At 41.4% G+C, this 25,753-nt stretch overlaps 1 protein-coding gene across 2 annotated transcripts; it reads left to right on the top strand.

Annotated features, from left to right (window-relative positions):
- The first annotated feature begins 278 nt into the window (after positions 1-278).
- On the top strand, positions 279-25,753 carry LOC141780048 (oxysterol-binding protein-related protein 7-like). Of its 2 annotated transcripts, XM_074655113.1 has the most exons (23): positions 279-430; positions 9,301-9,520; positions 10,115-10,258; positions 11,253-11,306; positions 11,415-11,528; positions 11,790-11,957; positions 12,474-12,615; positions 12,832-12,950; positions 14,207-14,296; positions 14,433-14,589; positions 15,116-15,249; positions 18,291-18,383; positions 18,745-18,925; positions 19,028-19,102; positions 20,305-20,519; positions 20,609-20,746; positions 20,844-20,907; positions 21,004-21,082; positions 22,167-22,311; positions 22,505-22,655; positions 23,321-23,447; positions 23,594-23,716; positions 24,584-25,753. In XM_074655113.1, the coding sequence occupies exons 2-23, from the start codon at positions 9,353-9,355 to the stop codon at positions 24,690-24,692; spliced, it is 2,790 nt and encodes a 929-aa protein (XP_074511214.1). In that variant the 5' UTR covers positions 279-430; positions 9,301-9,352; the 3' UTR covers positions 24,693-25,753. The 2 variants fall into 2 exon arrangements, with proteins under 2 accessions (XP_074511214.1, XP_074511215.1); XM_074655114.1 differs by lacking the exon at positions 18,291-18,383.

Genomic DNA, 25,753 nt, shown 5'->3' with positions numbered 1-25,753 from the left:
AGTATGTCGAACAATTTAAAAAAACACAGTACAGTATGTGTAAAAATAAAAAAAAGTCATAGTATAGTATGTCGAAAAATAAAAAAAAACACAGTATAGTATGTGTAAAAATAAAAAAAAGTCATAGCATAGTATGTCAAAAAAAAAAAAAAAAACATAGTATAGTATGTGTAAACATTTTTAAAAAAGTCATAGTATAGTATGACGAAAAAAAAAGAAAAGGTGTTCCCATGATGCACCTGGCCTGCCGGTGCACCACCTGCAAATCTGTCATCTACGCCACGCGCAAGCAGAGAGCGAGAGCAGAGCGAGCGGCAGAGGAGGGCGGCTCCACCACCAGTCAGTCAGTCAGCAGAGAGCGGAGAGCAGCGAGCAGCAGAGGTTTTCATCACTTCAGTCGGTGCGTTCCAGTACGTCGCAATAAACACAGGTGAGTTCACAAAAATAGACAATTAAATCGTTTCACGCTCGACGACAAGTTAAATGTTTTACTTTCCAAGAGAAAGAAACTTTTAAAGGACTGGTTTGGTGGTTGGTTTGGTCGGGGGCCTGCAGTGTGTTCACGCGTGTTGTCACGGTGTTTGCAAGGTAATCTCTCTTTGTTTTTATTAATTGTGGCTGTTTTGCAGCATTTTGGGTGTGTAACGTTAGTTTTTTTTTTACCATGTGAAACAAGCCAGTGCCAAATGTTTTAACAGGAAGCCTAACTTTTTCAAAGCAAAAAAATCTCCTTATGGACCGTATATGTAATGTGTTCCTATAGTGTTCCTCATGCTGTTCCTTCCTATGGCGGTGTTTGGGGTGTTGTTCACTTTTAAACCAAACCTGTTTAAGCTTCCTACCTGTCCCCAACACACACACACACACACACACACACACACACACACACACACACACACACACACACACACACACACACACACACACACACACACACACACACACACACACACACACCCTCCCGTGTGACTGGATGCTCTTCCTCTCACCAGTTCCAGTTGGGTGTGTTTGGTAGATTTCTACACTGCTGTGTTTGCTGCTCAATTCACACAGAAAAAGTTTTGTTGGGCTCCTGCTGAACTAATGTATTACTTTTACATTAGAAACAGAGAGCGAAGCATCTCATTTCACTAACAACTAGGTCTCTCAATTGATTAAAATAATTCATCTTGATCCAATTAAATTAAATCACGTTATTTCACCTCCTTCACAGCAAGCTATAGTATGACATGGTTGGTACCAATGGATTCCTTAGGTTTTCTAGTTTGGTTTGGTTTGGTTTGTCTGTTCTGGGCTACTTTAGAAACATGGTGGTGAAAGAAGGTGGACTCTGAAGAACACACTGGTCCTTTTTTTTTTGAGAAAAGATGCCAAAGTTTGCCTAAATAAAATAGTCCAAAAAAATTGCGCAAATTGTGATTTAAATCAAGACTATCTGATCTAGTGCAGAAACATTTTTGGTCATTTAATCGATTAATCGATCGACAGAAAATAAATAAATAAGAATTCTGGTAATCAATTCATTGTTGAAGGCAGTTGGCAAGCAAAAATATCAAACATTTGGTGAGTCCAGTTCTTCAAATGTGAGGAGTTGCTCCCTTTCATCTGTTCTATACTATTGCACATTTTGTGTTTTGGACTGTTGGTCAGACAAAACAAGACATTTGCCTTGGGCTCTTATTGTCATGAGCATTTTTTAATTTTTTCCATGACATACCATACCATACACTAAACAATTAATTGACTAATTAAAAAAAATAACAACTATAGGATTAATTGACTGGAAAAAATAGTACTCAACAGTTTTCGTTACTCACACATTTCAGTCTGTAACAAAACAAAATTGAGGTTTGAAACCCAGCTCTAATGGCTGCCAATTGATGTAAAGTAGGGGGATATAGTGGCAGAAATAGTATATAATAAGTGTTTTCTTTAGTGTATAATCACCTGAAAATACAAATTGTTGTGTTTTGTTTACCTTAGTGTGGTGTAGGTGGTATAAGAAAGAGTTTGGAGACTGTCACAAAAGTCTGAAAAACAGAGTGCTCCTCTCTCTTTCATACATCGTTGGTGTTGCTTGTCTTTGCCGTAATAAACTACAGGTTTAGACAGCTTTAAGCACTTCACTTTCCTCTACATATTGAAACAAAACTGCACCCAAAACTCTAGAGTTGGGTTGTAAACACTGTGTTGTAACCCTAAAGAGAACTCCCTTGAGTCACATGTGACCAAACGGCCTGTGCATGTTGCTCTGGCACATTCCTGTAAGGAGGGGGGGTGAAAGATGGAGGATAGAGAGCGAGAAAGGAACCTGTCTGGTCAGGTCTCGTCTCTGTCTGAGGTGACATCACATGGACATGAATGTGAAAGAACAGATTGTTCGGGATGGCACTTCCCTTAAAGAACACGCGATACAATCTGCATCTGTTAATGAATCAGATATTTGGTTGGATCAGGTTGTACCATGGTTCCCATAGCTACTACTGTAGGTAGTGTCAGTTGTAGATTTTTTATTTTTTTCTTGTTTACCTTATGTCATAGCTTCTTGACCTGGAAATTGGTCTGGTCTGCCATCATGTAGGTTGTCTCAATTCGCTTATTTATGTGGAGGAGAGAGGAGGGATCCTGGACGAGGCATGAGCAAGGGGTACTGTATATGACAACATCCTTTTCAGGAAGCAAACACACACACCCCTTTTATTTGAAATCTGTAAGTGCTGCAACTGAGCAAACTTTCCTAATTTACAGCTTAACAGTACACTACAAGGTGTTTCTGAAAACATTTGGTGAGAGAAATAGGCATTACTGTAATAGAATATTGATTCATATTTGATCAGCGCTGCCTAGTTTGACCATTTGATCAGAGTTTGTGAGTGATTGACAGCTGCTCAGAGACGACCAGGCTCCAGCTTGGCTCTGATTGTTTGTTTTCCTCCGGTCCTGTAGATGCCGTTAGGAGCACCGGACATACTCAAACATAGTGACTGTTTCAAAATCATATCTGCCTACTTCAGCTTTAAAAATAGTGGATCTGTGATAACTGTAAGTCTGACTAACAAAGGAAATCTAAAACCACTTTCATCGTTCATCAGAAAGATTTTCAGCTCCAGCAGCATCTGCCATCTGATCGATAGCTGCAGTGTTTCCACTTCTTACCCTTTCCCTGTCCTGCCGTGCTCACCTCAGCTTCATTAACTGATACGCTACAAAAGTCTTTATGTATAATGTGTAATCGTCTCCTCGTCGGAGCAGCTCATCGTGATAGTCGTCGTCTGACATTTTCCTGTCAAAGCGTCACTACTTTACACAGTAACGTCTTTGAGTTAGTATGAAGGTCTTCCAGCCCTGATCATCCAATGGTAGCGCAGATCTGATTTTGATGTAGAGGAATTTGTTTGTGCTGTTGTGAAGCTAAAACTGTCCTCCACCTAGAAATTGTTTCCCTAGACCATTCTACTCAACGGTCAGTTTGTGTGCAAGTTTTAATGAAATTCATGTCTGCTAATTATTCTGTGTTGAGTTAAACATCATAGCTTATGAATGCAGTGCCATGTGGCAGCTGAATGGCAAAGGTCTGTTGTCAGACCTTCACTTCAGCGCATGAATGCATCGCCAGGAAGGATTCACAGACCACTCCGCCATTTTAACACTATTAAAAATCTGAAATGAAGTAACTTGAACATAAACCAGTGCCGACGTGTGTTTCATCATGATGCATTAGCTATGCTGGGCAAGTTCCAATTGACTGATTTTGATAGTGTGCTTACATCGGTTAGTTGTCATTCTAACTAATTAGTTATGTATTTAGATAATCGATTGATTGGGTTGAGTATTTTTTAAGATAAAAAAGTTTAAATTCTCTGATTCTAGCTTCTTAAATGTGAATATTTTCTGATTTCTTTACTCCTGTATGACAATAAACTGAATATCTTTGAGTTGTTGACAAAACAAGACATTTGAGGATGTCATCTTGGGCTTTGTGAAACACTGATTGACATTTTACAGCATTTTCTGACATTTTATAGACCAAACAACTAATCGATTTTTCAACAATGAAAATAATCGTTAATTGCAACCCTACTCCGAATGATGCTGGCAATGTGTGAAAAAAGCCCTCAGTAATTTCAATGACTCTACTGAGTTGCGACAGTGGGGATGCACGGAGGTGTCTGGCAAAAAAAACTAAAAACAGTTGAACCAAGTTCAACGTTTTAGAGGATAATCCTGAATTTGATAAGCATTCAAACTAGGGCTGCATGATATTGGAAAAAACTGACATTGCAATCTTTTTTTTTTTGTTCAGCAATGAATATTGCATTTGAAAAAAAGATACAGGAATAATCCCCCTAAGTTTTGTACATTTTAAAGGTAAATGCATCATCTGAGGAGCAATTTTAAGATGGTAGATAAACAATTTCATGCTCTAGTAAACATCATAAACACATTGGTTGTATGGATATGAATGTTGATAAGACGGCAAAAAAAGTCACACCCACAACGCATGGTTAACACCACGGGCTCCATGTTTCAAATCAGGTCGGGTGGGTTGCCGACAGTCGTGCTGGGAGCCCCATCCCTCTCGGCAGGGAGAGAGGGTGCAGCCAACACTAGTCCATGGTGTAACGTTTAAAGCTCACAGACGTGGGACGCGGGCCACCTTTACCCTGGGCGTTTCCATGCCGACCTACTAGAGCACCGCCATGGAGGAAATGCGCCCGCACCGAGCAGCCGTCTCTGACAGTTTCATTATGAAACTGTGGCGGGCCTACCTAGACTGTAGGTAGTTAATGGGAAACACTGGATCAGTCATGGAAAATGAAAACCGTAAGTTTTCCTTTTTGTATCAAGCCGCAAAAAAGATGTAGATGGCGTGTTTGAGTTGACTTGCCGACACTGCACGTCCTGCGATGTGACTATTGCTTGTGCGCACATCGCAATGTTGATAATGAACCGATATACCGTGCCGCCCTACTTCAAACTCATGGGTCTGTTGCTCAAACTGGCTATCTGGTTATCATTCAGCCTTGGGACAAAACACTATTGGCTTATAAATGCCTGGAATGTTCCAGAGTCACAACATTTAGCCTTTTGTAGCCACTGTGTGGCAATGTTTCAGACCCCTGGATTTGAAGCTGAGGATCTTGTTGGTGACAGCATCTCTAGTGAACTATGGGAAACATGTTGTTGAAGGAGTTCACAGAAATTCTACAGATGACACATGGCCTTGTTTTCTGCTCCAGGCAAGGATACAGTTGTTGGTACAGTGTGTTAAACACTGCTGTCAGGGCTGCATCTCAGCCAAGGCTGAGGCTGGTCAGACCACATACCTCTCATGGTTGTTCCAAACTTCCTCCTCGGTCCTTGTTAATGACTCGACATACACGTATCATAGCTGGGCTGTGACATCAGATGGAGGACAGTTAGGGGGGCACTGTACATGAGTGACAGTCTGGGGGAAGGAGCTGTTTCTTAACCTGGATGTGTGAGAGTTCTTTCTGAATCTGCTGCAAAATAGTAGGAGATTGAAGGAGAGAGAGGAGAGTTGAGTCCTTGGTGATAACCACTCTCCTGAGTTCTAAATACCTTCAATAACCTGTAGGTCACAATATTGTCCTATACAGCCTTTGCCTACAGCTAGAATACCTCACTGTGATACATGATGTTTATGCTTTCAACTATGTATTGTAGCTATTGAGTGTCAGGCTACCTTTCCATAGCCTCCTGAGCTCATAAAGATGCTGCTGTGCCTTCCAAAAATGGTCCTCTGTGATGTTTACCCCCTAGTCAAAAGATGTGACATTAAATCCCTGGTACGTGCAGCCGCAGTTTACCTTGTAGATATCTTTTAGTTTTCACTGTTTCTGGTTGAATGATCGTTAGAGATGGGTACCGAAACCTGAGTATTGAACCAGCCAGAACGTTATCAATGCACCCGTTCAACAAGCATAAACATGTTATCGTGTAGAAAAACAATATTTCAATCTGCTCTGTCCTCAGTCTCATCCACCGCTGCTACGTTTACACAAGCACAGCGCGCTAGCTCGGCTACTGGCGAATAGTTAGAAACAAGCTACAACTAAAGCGGTCTGTATGTAGTCTAACCGTTTAGCTTAGTTTGTCACGTATCTTAAAATTCTTGTAAACTAACTGATCAGCTGGCTGATACAAAGCAGCCCCTCCTCCCTCAGGACAGAGGACAGGAGGAAGGACTGATACTGACTGATGGAGGAGGACAGGAGGAAGGACTGATACTGACCGATGTCTGTGTTAATTCTGTATCAACTTCACTCAGGAATATGATTTTGTTTTATCGACATTATAGATTAGTTTCCAGTAAGATATTGAGTTTGTATAGTGATTTGCTGCTCTAGAAACATTTAGTTATATTCAAAAATATAAATAAATTCTAATCCTAAACGGTCCGCCAGAGTCTGACATCAGAGCCGCGCCCATAGCAACGGTCTGTTATACATAGCAACGGTCTGTTATACAGAAATTACAGAACGCTGTGATTGACCAATCAGAATCGAGTATTCAACACAGCTGTGTAGTATGCAAATTATTTGTTTGTCGGCATGTATTTATTGATTTATTTTTTTCTTGGCTATAAAATCTTCATTTCATGTCAATGTTAAAGAGTTAGATCTCACTTCCAGTAGTTTCTAGTCATTTAGATAGTTTTGTGCTGTGTGCATGGTCAGACACCATTAGAGGTAAATGAAAAAAAATCAGTATGTATAATGAACCGACGTTTCTTCCATATGATTAGCAGTGTAATTATGGCAGCTTCAAATCATTATTGGAAGGAGCTCATGTGTCATCGACTCATTCAACAAAACAAACAAAAGAAAAAAGAGGGCATGTCAATTCTGTCAACAATGTCCCTCACATGGGTGTGCATCAACAATAATACACTTATCACTTTGTGTTTGGAATGTTTTATACAATGAGTCTGTAACTAAGATGTAATCATACAGTGATGTGTAGTGCAAAGTATGCAGGGAATGTTTTGGCCCTCTTTCTGCTCCATCCTTCTTCGTCTTCTTTGGTTCCAACAAGCAGGAAAACTCCTTCCAAGAACCACATGGTTTACTGGATCTTTGACTACTACGAAGTAATTGCTTGACGGTGCATTTCATCACATTAATTTGTTGACGATAAGAAAAATAAAGTTACCAGACTTATCCCTAAACCTTTATTCTATTGATGTAACTTTCCTAACAACAGTAGTTCTGCTGCAAAAGTAAAATGTTGATGACATTTAAAAGTGATTTAGCCTTCTATGAAATGTAGGCTAACCCCCTTATTTATTTTTGAGCTATTTTAAAGGTGCGATGTGTAAGATCTGGCCAGAATTTTTAGTTTAAACATTAATATTATCAACAAAATGTGAAGAGGTTACAGTGTTGACGTTATGTCAAAGACGTCTATGTGTTGTGTTGCAGAGATATCTACTGAAATGAGCATGATAACCAGCTAGCCCCGGCCTGTCTTGTCTTGTAATATAGGTCACTGTCACAGTAAACACACAGATGGCTAACGTAAACTATAGGTTGACACCACACGTGAAGATTATAAGATATCAGTGTTATTTTGACTGGCTCTCACTTTCAGCAGTTTGGTTGAATATTGCATATTCTTAAGCCCAGCTGTTAGTTAGTAGTTGTTTTTTTATATATAATTGATGACTGTAAATGTAGATATAATGGACCCAGTAGAAGAGGTGAAATGCTGTACCCTATTCGTTTGGATCATGTGGCCAGATCTTACACATTGCACCTTTTTTTTTTTTAAATCATAATTTAACACAGTAGTTGCTACTGTTTGCTTTTGTAGGGCAGAATTTATTATTGAATGCAGTTCAGATCTCTCGCACAGTATGTTTCTAATGCTGAAAGAAATCTGTTCTAGATCTTTTCATCCTCGTGATGACAGAGCCGGCAGGCCTGTTCGGTCAGGTAGAGTGTTGCTCTACTTTCAGCCCCGCCCAGATACCCACTGGCACTGATATGCACCAGTCTGACCAGTGCATCATTAGTCAGCTGTGACATTGCTCTCAGTGTAACACAGTTTCTCAGAGGATTTTGATGCTGAAGGATTTCTTTTTATGGTGTGTTTTTTTTGTCTTTTTAAAGAGGATCTTTTTAGGGGGATTCTTGCGGTTCTACAATTATTCTCGAGGGAAAGTTAAAGGAATTTTCCGTGGACTATTTGGGGAGCAGCTTGTTAGGTATCAGGCCAACACAGGTGTGGTTTATTTGTTATTGTGTCACCAAGGCTTCTCTGATTTTAATAGTTGCTTTAAATTGCCTCGTTATGTTTTATTACATTGTCATCAGTATTAACACTTACTGTAGTTGTGCACTTTGCGTTCAGTGTAGGACAGGACGATATGGATAAAAGCTTCTATCACTGGATATGACATTTTACATATTGGTATATAAATATATACGTCGATATACAGTGTAGTGATATTCTAAAATTTAAACATGACTGCAATGCCCCAATTCACTCCGATACTACAGTATAAATGGTTTAGTAAGGTTGACAAATTCATATAATTGCATTTATATTGTCATATCGTCCTAATGTAATCCAGGGCTTTAGGTGTAATTATTCATCCTGAACTAAAGTGGGGAAAAAAAATAAATCAGATTTTCTTTGAACACACCGTCATGTGATGATGGCAGCCAGCCATCTGCAACAATCTGCCAACAGAATCTGGTCAGGCTTCTTGAATCGTTCGTCTTGTAATTTCAACATGGAACACTTCCTCTTCTCGGCTGTTTTCATCTGCTGAAGGAGAAAGTGGGCCATCTGTTGACTGTGGTTTCATCCTAATTATGCGTTTCATTGTCTATTTCACCTATTGATCTAGTGACTTTCAGACTTCCTACATCACCACTGATGAAAGGGGAAGGTAGTTTTTACTCCTCTTGTATAACTGTGTGTACCGTATTGTTTTTTTAAGTGTCCAGCCTGATGTTATATGACTGGCCTTTCTGTTTAACATGCCTTGTTTGAATTTTACAAGCCAATATAAGACGACCAAGGTTTAGAACTAGAGGCATATATAATTCCTTAATGGACACCTTCACATTTAGTGAGTGCATCCATTAAGGCATATCTTATTTGATGAAGAGCTGGGTAAGAAAATATAAATAAGATGTTAAAGATGGCTAATAACATCATCAGCAAAGTGCCTCTCATCTCATTTTGGAATTTGAACTTGATTGCGTTACAGTACATTTATCAATGTTTTATCACTGCACTGTTGACACTTTTTGTTGACTTCCTCAGTGCCGTGCACTTTGCCATGCGACACAACCTGTCCTGAAGGTCCTCTAACTCCATGCAACGCTTTACTCATCACATCGCACCAATGGACCCTCAGGTGTGTCCGCCCCCCCTGAGCAGCAGCCAATCGCTGATCAGCGGCCTTGACAAATCCCCAGCCAGCACATTCAAACCTGGCCACTCGCGGAGCAGCAGCACCGGCTCCTCCAAATATTCAAAACAGGTAACAAGACCTCACAGGTACAGAATCTGACTGTAATGTGTTTTTTTAGTAGGGATGCACATCTGGCATCTGCCAGAAATTAATATTTCCTCCGAGTGCACGCTGGCAGGTAGGCATTCAGCCCGAATGAAATGATTTGGAAGTGCTTATTACAGTCCTGCGACAGCCACAGATACTGTATTTTTTTTCTTTTTGTGTAGAGCATTTGATTTATTGGTTGCTGTCAGGATGTAATGAGAATTTCAACTAATATAACAAATGTTTCTAAAATCTTTACCAGCCCTACCTTTTTTTAAAGTCAAAGGAAAAAAGTACAAAAGCATAATAGGTCTTCTTTAAAGTTGATGCTAAACTCCCTACTGGCTGTATTCAGCTGTCTTCTAGTTACTCAAAGAGTAACACCTCTGCCAATAAAGTAGGGAGGATATTTTATTATGTCATCAGCCTTAGCTGTAGCCTAAACAGAAAGTCATATAAGAGCTGGGTAATAATTAATACATATACATCTGTTTTTATCAATACCTTTCTATATACATTGCATCTCATCAATGTCATTTTGTACTGATTAAAGTGTTTCCTCTGCGTCTGCGTCAGTCTCGTCACTGGGAGGTGATGGACGACCTGCAGCAACTAGATATGTATTCAGTTCCCGGCTCCACTCTGGACCTCAGCATCCCTGGGATCTGTGAGGGATACTTGATGAAGAAGAGGAAGTACCCGCTCAAAGGCTGGCACAAGGTGAGGATGGCACACATCGTACAGGATCTTTTCTGCTCTGTTTGCTCAGGTTTTCAATGTTATTGCTGTAAATCATTGTCCATTCAACATAAACATGATAGTTAGACTGAGCTGTTTTACCTTCTTAAATGGATAGTTCTGGTCTTTTGAAGTGGGGTTGTATAAGGTACCAGCCCGGGAGCAAAGCAATGTACTAGCTGTGGACGCGGGCAGCACCAAAACATATTTAAGCCACCTAAAAAAAAAAAAGGTGTTTATTATATATTTAGAATATTTTCGGCGGTTTACCTTGCCGTGGGACAGCCGTTTCCAACAGGGAAGCCATTGTAACCCTCTATGCTCTCGCCAAAGCCGCCAGACTCCATTGAAAAAACAGTAATTTTACCGGACTGGTCGAGCGCTGCCTCGATCGCTTAGTTTGGGGTTCCGGTGTAGCCGGCAGACTTCCTTTTCCATGCGCTGCTCATTGTTTACAGTCCGATTAGCAACTGACTGGAGTTGGAGTTGAGAGACGACGTGTACCGATTGTTTTACGAGTAGCCAGTTTTACAAGCTAATTTTAAACTAATAAAAAGCTAAATCATTGTCAGACGATAGCTGGTGGATTCAGAGATTGAATATCTGCCAATACGTTCCGCTTCTTTTGCTTTCCACACGGACTGTTTACCTGCATTCAACCAAAGCCTGCTTGAACGTGATTGGTCAATACAACTCGGGACTGCAAACGGAAACCAGAATGCTTCCGATGCCAATATCCTGTCCCGTTGCCTACAGCTTCTACATGTGAATGCAGAATCTGTTTATAGAGATTACAAACCACTAACTGATCAAGGCAGCGGTAGACCTTGTGTTCTGCAGGGTAAAATCACTGAGCCTGGTGGTTAAACCGTTAAACCGCATAAAATATTCTATATATAGCGTACACTTAAACTGATGCTGTTTTTTTTAAGTGAGCCTTTTGTTTCTAACCTTCACTGTGATTGGTCTTTTTCAGAGATACTTCCTGTTGGAGAAAGGACTTCTCAAGTACTCAAAGACGCAGCAAGACGTAAGTCATGAGCAAAAATGCAGCTGCTAACACTACACGTGACCTCTGTTGTGTTTGTTCTGTTGGCTCCAGTGTGGTCTGCTTGAATTTAAAATGTTGTGTTTTTAGATTCAGAGAGGGAAGCTCCATGGCTCTCTGGACGTCAGCCTGGCTGTCATGTCCATCAACAAGAAGTCCAAAGGCATAGACCTGGATGCTGGAGACAACCTCTACCACCTCAAGGTAACCTACGCAGCACAGTTCAGAAAGATTTCAGGACCTCTGAGGTGGTTGCAGAACGATTAACGACACCGACAACATTGCCATCTGCAAAACTAAACTTTAGGAGAAAATAGTTACTCATAATTCACATCAGTGAAATCTAGAGCTTCCATCTGGATAAACTTCAGCCTGCATCTCCTTGTTCCTCTCTTTCTTAATTTCCATGTGTCCTTCTTTTTATTCATTTATTTATTTTTTTCTCTCTCCTTTCCTCCATGTTAGGCAAAGAGCCATGACATCTTCTACATCTGGTTGACCAAGCTGTGTGCCCACCGTGTATTTAGGAAGAACGAGGCGATGAGCGTCCACCATGGCGTCCTTCATGCTCTCTCCTTGGGCCCGAACACCGCGCAGACCATGTCCACTCTCTCCCAGACAAACAGAGCAACGGTCAGTGGAGAATCCCGCTCAAGTTAATGTCACACATTTTATCATCATCAGAGAAAGCCCCCTGATGGGGTTGTTTCTATGGTAACAACCACAAAGCACAAATAATTGTGGGAGGTGGTTGATAGTGTAGTGGTATCAGCTCTAAACTAATGATTTTTTTTTTTTTCACCACCAGTATATTATATGCTTACTCATACAACCAAAATTAGCATACTAACCTTCTACATACAAAACTTATCAGTTTAAAGACCTTGGAAATGGCTTCTTTGTCACAAAAGCGGTCACCGCTAGGCTTTTAAATAACTGTTTTAATTGTTCATCAATCGCTCAATTATTGCTTGACTGTTTGAGATGGAGATCTCACATTTGAGAATCAGTGACCAGCAAATGTTTGTTATTGTTAACCTATTATTTACAGTGTCACCCAGGGTAACAGTCGTTTAAAAGAAAAACACAAGAAAATGTGAGTCATTGGTTTTAATTCTGACTTTAACTGTGATCTGTTTGATCGACCAGCCTGCTCACTACGCCAGCTCAGCATCCATGTACCATCCAGAGATGGCGAGCCCCGCCCCTGCCGTCGCCTCTAACCCAGGGGTGACCAGCAAGGTGTCGGCGTGGCTGCAACAGACCCACGACATCGACGCAACCTCCAACGGTGAGAACCATCTGTAATCTTTAATCACAGAGTGAACCACTGCCTGGCTGACAGTCATATTTCCTTATATTCAACAGTGACCGACTCCACACAAATATTGAAATACAAAAAAATAAACATGTTGACTTGATTTTACTGTCTTGATAGGAACAGATGCAAAACCTTTTTGCGTGTTCTCTTAATCACTAAACTGACCTTTGACCCTCTGTTTGTCAGACCTGGCTCGCTCTCAGGCAGAGCTGACAGAACTGGCCCAGCTCATCCAGCGACTCCATTGGCTGGAGGGTGGCCTGCCGATCACGAACTCAGACCTGGAGATGAGGATCAGCATGCAGGTGAGTCCTCTGGTAACAACTTCAACATCTGGTTACAGCTTCAAATCATATTTCACTGGAACAAAACCAGTGGCCTGAGAGGATTTGTCTTGTGTTTAATGCAAGCTCAGTAGTTTTAAGGCTTTTATGAATCAACTGACATAATGTTGATTTGAATAAGATACTGTAACACTTGCATCCAGGCTAGATGGGTCACGTCAGCAGCGCGGGGTGGCTACCTCGCTGAGCTATTGCGTCTCTCGCGCGTGTGGTGTCCACACTGGCAGCGTTTCTGCTGCTGCTGCTGTCAGCCCTTTCTTTTTTACATAGAGTTTGCCTTTCATAATGGCCATTTCATTTCATTACCTCCGTCAAGGCCGAAGGCCTAGGAATGAGGTTATGTTTTCACCGGCGTTGGTTTGTTTTTTGGTTTGTCCGTTTGGAGGATAACTCTTGAGGACCTGAATGAAATTTTTTGGAAGGGTGGGGTGTGGCACAATGAACAATCCATTCAATTTTGGTGGAGATCCAGGGGGGTCAGCGACGTACATGAAACCTGCTTTTGCGGAGGTCTGCGCTCTCCGACTGTCTTTATTTTAGACAGAAAAAGGTTAAGAAGCGTGTGCTCATTTGTAAATAATAGTAATAATCCACAATTGAAAGCCGGTATTTTATTCATTCATGGAGCCGTGCAAGTCACTGCATTTTCCACAACACTCCTGCAAATGTTTCAGAATAAAAGCCTTGTGTTAACAAATGAAGGAATTCTGTCCACAGAAAAAATGCTAGAGGGCTTTTATTTTGAAACGGAAGAAGGAAGTGTTGAGTTCAAAATAAATATTTTTTTCCATGTCTGTGACATACAGTATATGATGTCAATATAATGTCAATAGATCACTTTCACTGTCTGTTGTTGCTGTGAACCGCACAGTTCGCGGTAAAATAGGCGAGACCTCGAATCTCTAGAAGAGAGCCGAGCCACGCTGCTCACGCGGGCAGTGTGGCTGCTCTAACCTGTTAACACGGACGCTGAAATAAAAAACAGGTTCCGCAGCCGCCACGTGCTGCTGGCGTTTCCTGTGTGGCCCAGGCCTTAGTGGATCCCCAGGGGGCTGCATCAAAGACGGATGAGATATTCTTAATTTTTACTAGGTCTTATGGAAAACATTTGAAGTAAAGATGGCGGAAAATATTTACATATCAGTCTACAAGGACTGTTGAAAAATGTAATGTTGTTTTTTTGAGAGAAGCTGTAACCCTGTTGGTGTCTGTTTTAGAATCTCTCCCTGGAGAAACCCAAGAGGAAGGTCGGGAGACAGTTTGGTCACTCCAGGACTTTGTCCCGCGTTGAAGCCATGGGGGGTTTGGTAAGACTAACTTTTATTCTCTATGCAGTGATGCCAATCATCTTAATTTTGTTCTGTGATATAGTTGCATCCTCTTTTCAACAAGTTGAATTGCTCAGTTCGATATTATACCATTCCTCTGTCTTGTCTTCTTCAGTTCACCTCCAGCCACCTGAGTACCAACGGTAACCCCGGTTTGGGGGCGTCTGTTCAGTCCATCCCTGACTACGTCTACACTCAGTTGTCCAACCCTCAGGTCTCCTCACCTGAGGCCAAGAAGCTTCACCAGGAAATCTGCACTGCTTCTCAGAAGGGTGCGGCCCAGTGTTAATTTCATTAACAAAACTATGACTAAATATGTTCGTCAAGGTCCTTTTTTTCCATGACTAAGACGAGACGGCACCGACGTTATTAAACACTAACAGTGACGATATCAAATGCAGTATCATTGACGAAAAAAGACGAGACAAATGTAATTTATAAACATAAAAACTCAAAATCTCTTTATTTTTGACACCTTCCGGCTTCCCTCCGCCTCACTCACTCACTCACTCACACACTCACACTCACACACCGCTGTGGCGGCAGCGCTCAGCAAAATATTGTTTACTCAAAATTAGCTATTTCAAGTGTCACTTTAGGTTCTGGTTACTCTTTTTAATAACATTAGTCAGTGCTTTCTGACATTTTATAAACTACAATGAATTTGGAATTGAAAAATGCCTTACCTATTTATCCACTACTCTCTGCAACATTTGTGTCTTTATTACGGGTAGCATCATATGTTCATGAACAGGTTTGTCTTTGTAATTCATAAAGTTTCTGTATGTTGTGTTACAGTTCATGCGTCTCTTACGTCCGTTCATGAGGTCTTGACCTTGGAGAGGGAGCGACTGAGGCAGGCGTGGACCGGCCCGGACATGAGGGACAATACCTCACAGCAGCTCGCTACACTCTGCAGCACACTGTCTGAGGTAATACACGCACACACCAACACACACCAACACACACACACACACACACACACACACACACACACACACTAGGAACAGAGCTGAACTACATAGAAACAAAACTCAAAACGATCCTCATTCTTCCTGAAGCTGAAAATCAGACGACAACAAAGACTGACTGACATGAATTTAACCCTTTCCTCCCGGAGTCCCAGAGTTAAAACACTGATTATTAGCACAAAATATTAGTATCAGCTAGGGTTGGGCAATATATCAATATTATATCTATATCATGATATGAGACTAGACTACAGTAGCGGGTGAAATCATCAGGACGCCCGCCACTTTGACAGGCAGGGGAAACGCTGGAGAACCGTAGTTGTCCGCTTTCTTGGCATCTCATGCCTCCGTGACTATCGATTCCTCTTATTGATGCTTTCAGACAGTTACGCATGCACAATGACGCGTACGCATGCTGTATCATGTTTCAGTTTGTTTGGGACCGGAGTTACGGTGAAGAGAAAAAAAAAAGCGCTCAACAGCATGGCGAAACTAAACCTGAGGGGACGCACCCTATTTTTTCCCTGATAATGCTTTACTGTGAACAACAAACCTGTGTTTAAATCAACAGGACGAGAGTTAGTAACGTTAACTGTTAGCAGCAACTGGGCAGCACAGTCCTGCTTGGTTAGATAACGGAGCTACTAACGTTAACGGAGGTGCCATTCAGTTATTATGAGACGATTTTTTTTAATCAAAGCAAATATTTAAATAATTGTAATCATTTAAATTGTGTGTTTTTATGCAACCGCTATAGATGACAAAAAGAAAGTACAGTACTGTGTAAGCTACCCTTCCTCTACGGTGTAATTCGAACACTGTAATTTACCATGCATATAATGTGTTTTATGTAAAATATATTGAACATTGAATGACTTCAGATCTCAAATGTTATTCCTTCATTTAGCGCAGACATTTCAAAAGTGGCAGATAAAATTTCTAGAATTTTTTTCTCCCAATAACACTTGGTCACTATATCCGCATTACTGATTATTATTTATCAAAAATGTCATTGTGTAAATATTTTGTGAAAGCGATGGTCAACCCTACAATAATGTTGCGATATTGACATCGAGGTAGTTGGTCAAAAATATCGTGATGTTTTCTCCATATCACCCAGCCCCAGTATCTGCCTTCAAAAAGACTACGGAGGCCAAGCCCTCACAGTCTGTCGGTGAGGTGCCGTGTGAAACTGTTAAGCAGGTTTGGGCTGTTTTTAGGCAGGACAGGCACAAGTTATCACAGGAACACACCTCAAGTCTTTCTCTCCCTACTTCCGCACACACAAAGACACGAATAGCAGGATCGTTGCCTCACACTGAAACCCAACAGTCTTGTCAGTCGAGTGGCTCGTTAATTCCTGCTGTCAAACTGACGGCGCTCAGTAAACCTTCTTGCTTGGTTTTGCATGAGGTTTCTTCTTAGTTGCCTGCTTGTCTCTGTCCATGCTGCATGGGACTTGTCTTTTTCCAACCAATGGGACATCAGTTGGTGTGACTTTGGGCTTTATTGTGTTGTTGGTTGCCTGGCAGTTGGGTGTCCCTCTACGTTCTCACTGTGAGCAACACAAGTCGACATGTTTTTTGCATCATTGGGCAAAAATTCCATAATAACCTTTCAGCATATTGTAATTCAAGTGTTCAACTAGACTTCTGCACCTCCTCATGGCTCTTTTTTCAGGCTTTAAAAAAATCTAGCCCGTGACAGAAGACTTTGACCAATCACAGGTCATTTTATTGAGAGAGCGTTCCTATTGGCTGTGAAAAATATTAAAATATCCTAAATAAAGAAACCATAAATAAAATAAAACCACACAACCAAAACAATAAATAAAATGACTACCGGGCTGTGTTAACAAAAATGTGCAATGTTCAAGTCCTCTAATGGCAGGAAAAACCCTGCAGTTTATTCTGGCAACATGTTGGTGAAAAAGTTGGTGGCATTTTTTTATTTTTTTGTTTTTTATTTTTTATTTTGGAAAAGCATTCATTTCACATTACAGAATCAGTATTACTGCCAACAAATTCACTTAACATTGTGCACATTTAAAACGAAACATTATGCAGTACAATTGACAACCATTTTACAGCCTGGCTCCTCCAGAATTTTTCTTAATTAATAATCATTTACAATTGAACATTGAATATGGGAAGCTTCCACCTTAGATATTACAAAAAAAAAAAAAAAAAAATATATATATATAAAAAATAAAATATATATATATACATAAATATAAATGGTTAAAGAGTTGGTTTTTAAATGCATTAAGTGGCCTAATTTATAGCACATACACATAATATAAACCACATTACATTCTCCCTAAAGTATTCTATCAAGTCAGTTGAAGTCTGACCTTATAGGTTTGGTGTCATTGTTATGTAAACACAACGGGCAATATCGAGGTCAGCAAATGTCCATATATCGTATGATAAGTGGACATAGTAATTATTCTGAACAGCCTACCCATTTAAATACAGCAAAACTGGAGTAGGCAGATTGGAGCAAATATGATTTGATCAGCGCTGCCTAGTTTGACCGCTTGATCGGAGTTTGCGAGTGATTGACCGCTGCCTCCGTTGAATGAACAGCCAATAGGAACGCTCTCTCTCTCTCAATGAAATGACCTGTGATTGGCCAAAGTCTCCCGTCAAAGGCTAGATTTTCTAAAGCCTGAAAACAGGAGGTGCAGAAGTTAAGTTTTCTCTCAGAACATTTGAATTACAATATGCTGAAAGGTTATTAAGGAATTTCTTCCCAATGATGCCAAAACATTTTCTGTCTGCTGCCACTTTAATAGCTGTAGACCACTACATAGATACAGTTTTGTCCTCTGGCCCTGCTAACAGTTAGACAGTAGAGTGACACATTGATCAACGCCATGTGCTGTGTGAATGCTCTGGAGTCTGCATGATGATCTGACCATTTATTTTTTGATTTTTTTTGTGTTTTTGTGTTGCATGGCTGGTTTGTGTGTGCGCGTGTGTATGTCCTTGCGTGTTTAGTTTGACATACAGTCCCGTCTGACCAAAGTCCATTCGCTTTCCCTGTCCTCTGACTCTACTGAGGAATCCTTCTGCACCGTCCGTCCTGACCAGGTGTGTACTGTGTTTGTGTGTGAGAGAGTCAATTTCATTATCTTGCCTTCACTCATATGCATTCCTTTTCATCTTGCATATGAAATTCGTTAAAAAAATGTGGAGAAAATGTTGACCTAATTCTCCCAGAAGCTATCACAGCAGAGCACATCTTGATTCTTCCCTCACGACACAGTCTGTTACAAGACAATGCAAATGAATGACGGTGTTGGTCATGTGGTTGCTATGGCTCAGGTCGGTGGCGGGAGTTGCATGTTTCTTGCCTCTGTGTCTGCTACTTCAACATGCCTGTTGGCTAATGGTCTGGCTCCAACTCTTACTTTGTACAAACTGTTGATTTCTTCTCTGCGCTCCCTCACAGAGGACACCATCTATGGGTCGTCACAGTCATCGCGCGCCCTCGGTGGCAGATTCCATGGCAGAGTATTTTGACGCCAGCGAGGTGATCCTGTGCGAGAGCTCATCGGAGGCCGAGGCTTCGGATGAGTCGGGCCTGAGTGACATCACCACCACCAGCAACTCGGAGCCCGAAGAGGGCCACGGTGAGTGTACCTACCGTCCAGTAGCAGTCAGACCACGCTGCCCAACCACGCTGCCCAACCACCACTCCAAGATGAACTGACTTTCTCCTCTCTCCTCCTCAGCCACTGCCACCCTGAACTACCGGGCCAGTCTGAGCAACGCTCCTGACGCACCCAGCCCACTGCCCACTAATACTGGTAACGCCACCATTGTGTTGTCTCGTTTATATTGTGAATAAGTGCAGTTATGTCTATTGTGTACAGCAGGGTCAACAGTCTTGGCTCTTCAGTACTGATTTTAGACCAGAGATTAGAAATTGATTCACCCATGTATCGCAATTTTTTTTATTATTTTGAAATCTATCTCTTTACTTCTTTTGAGTCTCTGTGGAGGTAGAAGGAAGTTAAAGCTTTTATTGTTGTAGTCTGAGTAAAGTGACGTCATATCCGTTCCGTATCCGTCAACCAAAACAAACGGCAGCCGGCTGCAGTGAGCTGAGACGACAAAGTAGAAAACGGCGGAGGGGGCAGCGTGGATACGACCTGCACCCTCACATGTTAAATCCAATGTGGTAAACGCTACACATGCGGTCAAGCCGGCCGTCACTCTTCTCCGTGGTCAAATGGGCCGACGTTACAACTGTAGAGCACCCATATACTGACATTTATGTTAAATGCATTCAAACGGCCCCGATGGAGCTGAACATGGATGTATAAAGAGAACGGGAGAGCTACAGACCACCTTGAAGAAGTTAGAGGAAGTATACACGTGTGACTACGTCCCGTGTTCAAATTAAGGTGTTAAAAAAGGGAACTATACAGAATACATATGTAAATAATATTGATTGGATTATATTCACCAGAAGTATAAAACATTACATGTGTCTTATAAATTAAAAAGTAAATGCCACTACTTCAGTACATCTGACTACATACACGCTAAAAATCTAACATTTGTACTGGATTAATTTAGATATCTTCCAAAGTAAAGATTCTTTCACAACAATGACCGGCTCGCTGTACATTATCCCTTATTTAAACACTAGTATGGCGTTTAATTAGTATCAAAATCCGTGAACGGAAAAGCATCCTCACGATGGAGCATTTCTGCTCCGCGTGCTCAACTCGCTCGCTTGTCAAGTAGACTTTTGAGACTTTGGCGGCGGGGATGGGATGGAATAGACAGTGGCTGATGTGTCCGCTCCTCTGATTGGTCACTTTCAACACCTACAGTCTCTGACGGCGAAGGCAGAACATGAATAATGCATGAACACGCGACACCGTTGTCCAATCATAGAGCACAGAACACGTGACCATCCACTCCAAATATCACAATGTTGTATCTGGGAAATTTGTTTCGATGTCCTTTAGTCACATTGATTTGTGTTGCTGTGATCCAGGTCGTCGCACTGTCCTCCCCGCCTCCGGAACAGACAACAGCCACATTGGCATCATGACCATCCTGTACAACAACATCGGCAAGGACCTGTCCAGAGTCTCCATGCCAGTCGCTCTCAATGAGCCAGTGTCGTTGCTGCAGAGAGTCAGTGAGGAGCTGGAGTACTCCGAGCTGCTGGACACCGCCAACCAGATCGATGATCCATATGAGAGAATGGTGAGTTTGGTTAACTTGGATTAAACCAGCAGGAGCTGAGATGAGTTGAGTACATTCATAATTTAAAAAAACAATATGCATGTTCCCAGGTTTACGTGGCAGTGTTCTCCATTTCTGGATATGCCTGGGCGTCCTGGAGGAATCGATACAAACCCTTCAACCCTGTTCTTGGAGAAACGTACGAGAATTACAGAGAAGACCGAGGCTTCCGCTACGTCAGCGAGCAGGTAACCAGCAGAGAAGGATATAGAAACATGCTGACCAAATCTCAATATCTGAGTTTTGAACATACTGTAATGCTGCGTTAATACGTCGTGCTTTCAGGTCAGCCATCACCCACCCATCTCTGCCTGCCACGCAAAGTCCGAAAACTTCACTTTCAGTCAAGGTAGGAGCTGCGTGCCTAGTGATGAGTGCTGGATCCACCTGTACTGTATGAGTAGATGTAAACCTAATGCTCTGTTTGTCTGTCTGTCTCTCTCAGATCAGAGATGGAAGAACAAGTTTTGGGGAAAGTCGCTGGAGATTCTCTCTTTTGGACTGGTCAATGTTACCCTGCCCAAGTGAGCCACTGCTTCATTTAACAACACCAGTCAGCCACACAATGCAGCAGATAACAGCTAGATGTACAACAGTAGTAACATAAACCATACAGCACAACTGCTCATACGATACTCGACACAATTTGTATTCCAACCAAGTGACGCCCAGGTTGGACCCCAATTTGTGTGTAACAGTTAACAAATCTGTATTTTGATATAACTTATTTATATATATTTCCTTTTATATGTTAAAGATCCAGAGTGTAGCATTTAGTGGCATCTAGGGGTGTGGTTGCTGATTGCAACCGACTGAATACTCCTGCGTGAAATTGTATCTTTGAGGGCCGTGAAAAAAAATTATTCACCTATGTATCGCGATTTAAAAAAAAAAAGTTTTTACAATTTTTAAATCGATTTTCTTTCATGCTAGAATTAATATATTTGCTTAATTTGAGTCTCTGCAAAGATAGAACAAAAGTCTACTGATCAAATCCAGCTCATTTATGTCCAAACCAAACCGAAAAATCGCAGGAATAAGGTAGTTGAAATTCGTAGTTTTCCGTTCTGCATGGTAAACCAGACAATTTAGTCATCCATTCATAAAATCACAAAGCCATGTGGGTTTTATTGATAGTAAGATGCATCCAGTAGTAACTCTGCAGCATGAAAACACTCAGGGATTGCAGCCAATAAAGTTGACTTCCTATACATATATGGTATATACTGTATTATAATCAGAGCCAGTCATCCACATAAAACAAAACCTGTTTTAATGGACAATGGAGACATGACTTCAAAATATGACAATATTCTAAGTATTGTAATCATTTTTCATAGTCGGCATAACATTTAGATATATTATTTTCAGTGCTGTGGTAATGTTTAGAGAGCTTTTGGAGACATTGTTGGATTGTTTTGAACAGATTGTGTTACACACCATGGCCATCTGCTGGAGCTGCTCAGTACTGCGTTCATCAACCAAAACTTGCACACAGTGTAGACCTGTTGAGGGAGAGATGAGCCTAACCCAAACTCTTAAAACCCTAAAAAAAACAAGTCTGAAAACATGCACAAAATGATTAAGTGTGGTTTAATATCTGTGTAGGTACGATGATCACTATGAATGGAACAAGGCAGTGACTTGTATCCACAACGTGCTGAGTCAGGAGCGCTGGATTGAGCACTATGGTGAGGTGGTCATCAAAAGCACAAAGAGCGACGTCTGCACCTGCAAGATCACCTTTGTCAAGGTCAGGACACACACACACACACACACACACACACACACACACACACACACACATATACATGCACGGTCACTCACTAACCAGCCTCTCTAATGTTTGCATCTGTTACTGCTAGTTCAGCTGGAAGTCCAAATAATGCACATGGACTTCTCTTGTCCCGTTTAACCACCTCAACCCTTTCCTCCCCATATTTCAGTCTCGCTACTGGAGCTCCGACAACAGTAAGAACGAGGTGCAGGGTGTGGTTCTGGACCGGGCTGGAAAAGTGGTTCATCGTTTTGGAGGCCTCTGGCATGAGGGCATTTTCTGTGATACCCTACCCACACCAAAGTGCATCTGGAAGCCAAGTAAGTAGCATCCCTTCCTGTGAGTCCTTAAAGGTCTCATCTATAGTGTCATATTGTGATAATAATTAGGGGTGGGGAAAAGATCGCCTCCCTTTTGTATTGCTACTTTTTTACGATTTTGAAATAGATTTTTTTTTTTTTTAAATGCCAGATACATTTGCTTAATTTTGAGTCTATGCTGAGGTAGAAGGAAGTTACAGCTTTTATTGTTGTAGTCTGAGTAACGTGACGTCACATCAGTTCCGTATCCATCAACAAAAACAAACCACAGCGAGCAGAAAGTAGAAAACGTTGGAGGGTCTGCGTGGATACGACCTGCACCCTCACATGTTAAATCCAGAGTGGTAAACACTACACATCAAGTAAAGTATGGAAACACTTTGGGTTTCACACATTACCAGGAAAAGCAGAGCTAGACATCACGGCTAAAGCTGCATGCTAACTTTGTCACGGACAGGAAACGTTATCGTATTGTGCGGTCGAGCCGGCCGTCGCTCATCTCCGGGGTCAAATGTTCCGACGCTACAACCGTAGAGCACCCATATACTGACATTTATGTTAAATGCATTCAAACGGCCCCGATGGAGCTGACCATGGATGTATATGTATATGTATATGTTATAATGTCCCCAATCTTGATATGTATGATGTCATTTCCTGTTTAGCTGTGCAGCCTGATGACCACCCCCAGTTCTACGGCTTCTCACGTTACGCCAGAGAACTAAACGAACTGACGTCTGAGCTGAGTGCAGTCCTCCCGCCTACAGACACACGCTTCAGACCAGACCAGAGGTACAAACTCGGTTTTTATTTATTCAAACTGAAATATATGTATTGTATATATGTGTATAGATGGTGCAACAACTTTTCACCCCAGTTGTTGCACCATCTTCCATGTTGAGCAGTTGTTTAATCCCTGCCCCACTTGTCTCCATCAGGCTCCTGGAGGAGGGGAAGGTAGCAGAAGCAGATAAAATGAAGGATGAGGTAGAGGAGAAGCAGAGGGAGAGGAGAAAGGAGATGGCCAAGAGAGGGGAGGAGCACACCCCCAGGTTCTTCAGGTAAGGAAGATTTAACAATTCACACAAGCAAATGTTGCCTCACCTTTTTCAAAGGGGGAGACTTGTGGGTACCCATAGAACCCATTTTCATTCACATATCTTGAGGTCAGAGGTCAAGGGACCCCTTTTGAAAATGGCCATGGCAGTTTGTCCTTTCCCAAATTTAGCGCAAGTTTGGAGCGTTATTTAACCTCCTTCGCTGATACCAGTATCTTCACTCTAGCTTTAAAACTGAGCCGCTACAACCTAAAAATCGCAAGTTGCGTTAAAGAAATTAGTGTCGTTAAAACAAATTTGCGTTAACGTTAATTAAACGTTAATTCAAACACTATAACATTGACACACACGCCTATAGAAATGTTGATATGAAATGTGTTTTTGGTTCAGAAACGCAGAGATTCAACTCATCCATAGTTTGCAGAATTGTACAATGGCAACATTTTATTCTGGCGACTGGATCGCGCGATTGATGTGTTGATATACAAACATAACTGGTCATTAAAATTATACTTTTTAATTTGATTTTTATTCACTTTTATACATAAAACATAAGTAGCCTTGTAAATTACCAACATTTTTTATTTGTGTTACTTTTAGAGATGTTAGTATGAGGGTTTTGATAGCTTTTGAACAGAGCCAGGCTAGCTGTTTCTGGTCTTTATGCTAAACTAACTGTGCTGTGGTGGTAGCTTTATAATTAGCATACAGACATGCGAGCTAATCTTCTCATCCAACTCTCTCCAAATAAGTATGTTTCCCAAAATGTCGAACTATTCCTGTTTAATGTTTAAAATATTGGTAACAGAACAACATGTTTCCAAAAATAATTGCTCGGCAGCAACAGTTTTCTCTTGTCTGTTTTCTCAGGAAATCTGTGGATGAAGCCGGCAGAGAGGTGTGGCTGTTCAACGACACCTACTGGAAGCTCCGCAAAGAGCCGGGCTTCGCCAACACTGAAAACCTGGACCTGTGGTAGAACCCGGCACTTAGCTTAATGACCCTATGGCATGACCTTAGCCAGGTGCTAAAAAAACATTATAATATAACGAAGAGGAATAATATACCCCTTAATTATTAAAAATGATGAATTGTGCCCCATGTTAGTCTAATAACGTATGCATGAATACACTGTAGTGACTCGTCAACAGAGATTCGGAGCTCCGCTGCTACCCGTTACTGTCGGGATGTAGAGGAGAAGGCCGTTTGAAGGCACAAATGAACCTCTAATTGAGTCTTTCTGTGCCAAGTAGAGGTGAGGTGCCGCTATGGAACAAATGAAGACTGATTATAGATGAAGCCGGATGTCCTTTCAGCCTTTGGCCTACATCTCGCCGTGATGGAGCTCTTACATATAATCATTCACGATTCAAAACAAATCTTAACTTAAAATCCAGTTTTTATCGCAGCCCTTGAGAAAATCGTTTTGTCAGGATTGAGGCTGTATGTGAAGTGTATTGGTGGGATGAAATATCAGAAAATAATGTTAGACTTTTGTTAGTTTAATCATGTTAATAATAGTATTTTTTAGTAAGGCTCACTTGTATGACAGTTGTGATGGGAAATCAGAAATAAATAGTTTCAGCAGGTTGCTTGTTGCTGTGGAGGGATCCAGAACACAAGGAGGGGGGGGTAATGTGGTCCTTGTGGGGTGTGTTACAGGTGAACTGGTGCTGTCCTGCTCTCTTTCTCAGTGGGTCTTACTCTATAAACTTGTCCATTTGTAAAGTAGGTGTGTATTTCATTTTCTGACATTTAATCGTGACACATTGGTGAGACGTGGTTTTTACTAAATCTAGCAGACCTAGCCTTCCTCCTCTCTCTCTCTCTCTCTCTCTCGCCTGTATGATTTATTGATGTCCAGAATGAGCCGACAGATGAGGATTGCGCCTCTTGGCCCATTGCGCTCTGTTGATGCAGTGAAGTATTTTTAACGATGTTTCAGCAATGGATTTTAATAAGGAAAAGAGACTACTGTTAAAACCCAGTGACGTGTTTTCTTAATGGTTTTGTTTCAAATTAAAGGTTCCCCTAATCGAC

The sequence above is a fragment of the Sebastes fasciatus genome, chromosome 13, assembly GCF_043250625.1.
Source record: "Sebastes fasciatus isolate fSebFas1 chromosome 13, fSebFas1.pri, whole genome shotgun sequence".
In the NCBI taxonomy this organism is placed as follows: domain Eukaryota; kingdom Metazoa; phylum Chordata; class Actinopteri; order Perciformes; family Sebastidae; genus Sebastes; species Sebastes fasciatus.
Note: the sequence above shows the minus strand (reverse complement) of the source record. Positions and strands in the feature narration are given on the sequence as shown.